Raw genomic sequence first — 5212 nt, 5'->3', positions numbered from 1 at the left:
TTAGTGATAACACAGTGTAGATAATGCTTAAAATTCATGCACTTTTTAAAATTAATGAGATACTTCAATTAAAAAAAGATAAGGTAGGTACAGGGAGTTGTGGAAGCAAACAGGAGGGACATTTGTTTTGACTTAGAGATTCAGGAAAAGCGTTTTGGAGCAGATGATGCCTACGTTAAACTTTCTAAGGAACTTTCTAAGGAAAAAAAACTTGTAAGATGTTTAATAGCTAGAGAGGTAGAAAGCAATAAATGAAGGAGGAGAAGGGGAAAAAGGAGGAGGGAATAACATGAACAAAATACAAAGCATAGGGGGTACAGAATACTCCAGGCATACCAGCTACTACAGAGTTCACCACAAGACAAATTCTAGTGAATGAGGCTAGAAAGGTAGCTGGGAGCAGGCCCTGAGTGTCATTCTAAGGAGCCTCGTTATTCGGAACTACCGAAAGATTTTAAGATAGGGCATGGCATGGTCAGAGGTGAGATGTGAGTTATAAATAGCTCCTCAGAAAGTCGCAGTATAAAGGATTATTTAAAATGGGGAGGGGGAGGGGGTGTGGCTATCATTAGAGGGTGGACACTAATTAATAGACCACTATATTTACCTGGCTCAAATAAGATAAGGGTTCTCATTAGGGCAGGGCGATCAGGGGTGGAAAGGAGAAGGTGAATTTGACAATTATAAGACAAACATGTAGAAATTAGTACATGGTTTTATTGTGGGGGGTATAAAGAAGAATATTTAATATAGGGTTGGCAAATGAACTCATGTCACAAGCCAACTCTGATTAATTGCCAGTCTTGAGCATTATAAGTTGAAAAGATTTCTGAGACCACAGTGAGCTCAGTGGAAACATGTACTAGCAATGACTTGTGAACTACACCATGGCAACGGAATCAGAGGTGGGGAAGAGTAGAACATGCGCTGTGTATTTGTCATCCCTGTCTAAGGGTGACTTCCAATTACTGATCACAGTGATCCAAGAATAGTGACACCATTAACTGCCACTGTGCACATGGGAGAAGGTACATTTTTAGGTCAGGGAAAATTGATGAGTTTACTTTTAACTGTGTTGATTTTGAGGTCCCTGTGAGACATCCAAGTGGAAGTATCTGATGGACTGTTGAGCATGTGAGACTATACACTTCAAGCGAGGTCGAGACTGAGGGAACAGATTTAGGATTCAGCAGGAGATGGGACAGGTGAAGAAATTGCCCCATGAGAGCACATTGAATGAGAAAAGCAGGGGGCCAACCATGGAAACTTGAGGAACACCAAGGTTTAAGGGGCAAGTCAGAGGAAAGGCCCACAAAAGAGACAAAAAAGCAAAAGGAGAAGCAGGACAGTACAGTGATGGCAGTGGAAGAAAAACTCAAGAATAAACAAGGGTGAGGGTGGGGCTGGGTCGTCCACAGTGTCAAAAGCAACAGAATGGTCCAATAAGATAAGGACTAAAAAGTATTCTTTAAAAGCCTCCATAGGTTATTGGTGGGAAAGAAGTCAGGCTAAACTGTGTTGAGGATATGAATTTGAGGTAAGTGTAGATGATCAGTACAAACTACTCTTCCAGGAAGCTTAAAGAAGATGAGAATTAAAGCAATGAAACACAAAGATGCAAAGTGAGCCAGTGAGAACCAGAGAGACAGAAAGTGGCCTCTCTTGCCTAGTGCTACAGTTGCAAAGGCAACGAAAGAAGGAAGGCAAAAATCTTCCTACTGACCGCCCTAAGGGTGCACAAGAAATATTTTGTTTGCTTTCATTTGAGGTCTACGGCTTCCATTTTACAGAAAGCAGATACGTGGCCTCGGTCTGGGAATGGCTGGACAGAACCAAGCTATAACTCATTGCTTTCTCATTGTAAGTTTTAGCTACTACCCCACAGACAGCTGCCTTCTCCTGTTCAGCCTTGTAAATGACTACTGATTATATGACAGCAACAGTTAGCTCTACATTTTACAATAATTGCAATCTTTCATCATGATAACAATGAAGAAAAAGTTCTGTGAACGTTAAATTTTTGTCTGCCATCTTAAATTACTGTTTTGCATACAGGGAGATCTTTAGAAAAGCATGTCACTGTCCACCCGACAAACAGAAAATAAAACAAAAACAAAAGAAAGGAGAATGAAAGTTTGAACCAAGTAAGCAGTTGGAAGTCTGCATAAAGCCAAATATAAAATGCATCTTATAAAGGATGGGGGCTATGAGTCACCAAGAACAACCCACAACTATTCTATTAATAATCGGCATTAATACCACAAGAATTCCAGGGCTGTGTCTGAAGTACAATTGTTTTGAAAAAAAACATGTGTTGCAACAAATGAGAGTAAGTTATTCAGAGTAGAGCGAAACTAAGACTTTGGGACTGAGACAGGAATAAAGGGTCAGAAGTAGGAAAAACACACTATTTGAAATTGTATTAGTTTCAGAAATCTAAACAACTATTATGTTTAATAGCAACAGATTTGAGATAGTGAACAGATAAACAATGACTATGACATCAAATTTATTTCAAATAAATTAAATACTGCATTTTTACACGCTATTTACATGAGCAATAAATACACTTACATTCTGAGAAGAGCCTTATAAAAGGGCCGTGTGAAGAAAGCATCCAACAAATACTGGTGTATTAGTGCAAGACCAAGGATCCTACCACTGAACCGGAACCTGCGAAGGAAAAGCATGAGATAGTTTACACTTCATGGAGCACTTTCTAGATGCTTTCATTTGCTTCCTAGAATACCTACCAGCTCTAATCATCTAAATTTGCCCAAGATTAATTGCCTACTAGGTCCGTGAGAGTTTGTGTGCACTGTAGGCTGCGTCTTCATTAGGCCAACAATTCATACCTACTTGTTGAAGAAACCTGTTTCACTCTGATACTCAGAGGCACTGCTCTGCCTCCACTCCATGTCCATCATGTCCACTATATAGCACCCTGCATTGCCAATGTGAACCCCCAAACCACTTCTAAAAGATATTGACAGAATGAGATCGCTGGTGTTGGGGAAAATGCTGTCCCCGTCTAGCATATATACATGAGTATTAGCAGGATTTCTCTAATACAAACCCAGTAGCAATTCCCTTCTCAGGAAAAGCCCAATCTCAGATTAAGAAAGTTCCTACCCCTATTTTCATTCAAACTCCACTCCTGATGGTAATTTTCATCAAGTATTATGCTGATGGACATTTGGGGGAGTTTCCTTCTGGGACATTCTGTTCTCTAAAATCTCAAGGCTCAATTCTATTCTGAATCACTTTGGAAACTTTATTAAGTGTATGTGTTATGACTGGATTTACTGCCTTCCAAAAGTACTCAAGTTTCTAGCTCTTTGAAAGTCTGATGCCTTCTAAAAGTATAAATCCACACTGAAATTCATACTTTAAGTTTGCAATTTTAGTGTTAGGCAGCCGTTTTAAGATTAATGGCCAGCATGTTGTTTCTCTTTATTTCCACTTATGTTAGCACAACTATAACAGCCACAGTTAGGAGGACTCTAAATTGTAGCTAAACGGAAGTTAATCTGAAGAATGAGTCCTAAAAGTCAACAGCCTCCACCCACCGATATTAATCTCATGACTCAAAGAAGCTTTTTCCATGAGCCCTACTCATGTTCCTTCTTTGTTACTATCAGTGAAAATGAACAGGAACAAGCTAATAGGGGCTATACAAATATTTAAAGTCTATAACTGTAGGGATTTTAAAAAGATGTAAGGACGTTTGGAAAGAGTGCAATTTGAGATTTTCAGAATAAATAATCTCCAGATGGGAATCCTAAGTCAGTTTTCCTTGAAGATTTTGTGCAAGACTTTAGGAAAGAGGCAAATCCTGGTCACAAACTTCAAATGGCTAATGCAGTGAGTAGCCACAGCTAGTGACTCCCCACTCCTGCCCTTCTACCGTGGCTCCTCTGGGTCACCCCACCTGACCCGACTGCCACTGGAACATCATCATCGCCCCAGCCAGAGGTCCAGCTGCTCCCCACCCCACCCCTGTGCCAGCCACTTCCTCATGAGCTGCTCTAGAAGCTGCCCAGCCTCAGCCCAGACCCTTTCTCTCTTCACCCCAGATCACAGAAGCCCAAAGCTGCAGAGAGGAATTTAGGGGTCTCGCCAAGAACCTAACATTATCTGTAACTTTCTTTTAATGGGAAAAACTTTCGAAGGTTTTTTCCAACTCACTTAAATTGATCGTATAGAACACAATCTATTTGTAGCTTGGAGACTGCCTGTGTATTTAAATTTGACCTCAAAAACAAGAGTCAAATGAGGTATTTCACTGGAAATATGATTTTGCCCCAAAGGAAAAAAATTGTTAAAAGAAATGTGGATTCCTATTAAAAAAAAAAAACTAATATCATAGAATATCAACTGAAGAAAAGTGCTGGAGAAAAAAATACTTACCATTCATGGTGATTGTCTACAAAAGCAGACATAGGACTTATTTGTACTGTGTATGTGTCATTGGCTGAATATTCAAATAAGCCATAATATGGGTTAAAGAGTTCTCTGGATACCAGGAAGAAAAACTCTCTGGAAGGTCCACTGTAATCCAGCCTATACAAAAATCCACAAAAAGAATCATCGGTTATTTTTATTTCTAGATATTGGGCACATTTTCTCCAGAGCTCAACTTCCTGTAGAATGCTCATTACAAGTCTAATTGTCCACACACCAGAGCTGTCCAAAACAAATTGAATGATCACAGTTCCTGATCTCATCATATCTTGACACAGAATGGTAAAATAAACATTTACGTGGAGCAGATCCAAAACTAGGCTACATAACAGGTAATGCATAAAATAGGCAATATGCCAATAATTTGATTGTATAAATATATACAAAAAGGTAAATCTTTTAAATGTTGGGAGCAAGGTTACAGGAAAGCTTAATTTAAAGCAGGGTAAAACCAGAGGGAATCAGCTATGTACACTTATAGGACATAGAGTCCTTGTGGATGTCTGAGACATTTTTAAATGGGAGAAGAAAGAAACTTCTGTAAACCGGAGAGAGGATATTACCGATACAAGCCCCCTAGGGAGGTCAGAGACCAAAAATGGAGTGATAGGGTGCAAGTAAAAACTTGAAATTACAAAACACCAAGGAAAATTACAAACAAGAAAAACGAGGGTGCCTAAAGCTTCCTAAGGAAGGTATTTAGAGAAGAGGCTGAAACGCTACTACTTGAACTGCAGTATAAATTCTA

The 5212-nt window shown here is 39.4% G+C and overlaps 1 protein-coding gene across 1 annotated transcript in view; it reads right to left on the bottom strand.

Moving 5' to 3' along the window:
- HECW2 (HECT, C2 and WW domain containing E3 ubiquitin protein ligase 2) overlaps nucleotides 1–5212 on the bottom strand; it is a 211165-nt gene that overhangs the window by 28811 nt on the left and 177142 nt on the right. The window contains exons 21-23 of the mRNA XM_012641641.1: nucleotides 4411–4563; nucleotides 2575–2673; nucleotides 1724–1727 (exon numbers count right to left, since the gene is read on the bottom strand). Coding sequence (XP_012497095.1) covers nucleotides 1724–1727; nucleotides 2575–2673; nucleotides 4411–4563 — 256 coding nt within the window. The remainder of the gene's footprint in view (nucleotides 1–1723; nucleotides 1728–2574; nucleotides 2674–4410; nucleotides 4564–5212) is intronic.

This window comes from Propithecus coquereli, unplaced genomic scaffold (genome assembly GCF_000956105.1).
Source record: "Propithecus coquereli isolate 6110/MARCELLA unplaced genomic scaffold, Pcoq_1.0 Scaffold167, whole genome shotgun sequence".
Taxonomy (NCBI): domain Eukaryota; kingdom Metazoa; phylum Chordata; class Mammalia; order Primates; family Indriidae; genus Propithecus; species Propithecus coquereli.
The sequence above is the reverse complement of the archived record's forward strand: the minus strand, read 5'-3'. Positions and strand labels throughout refer to the sequence as shown.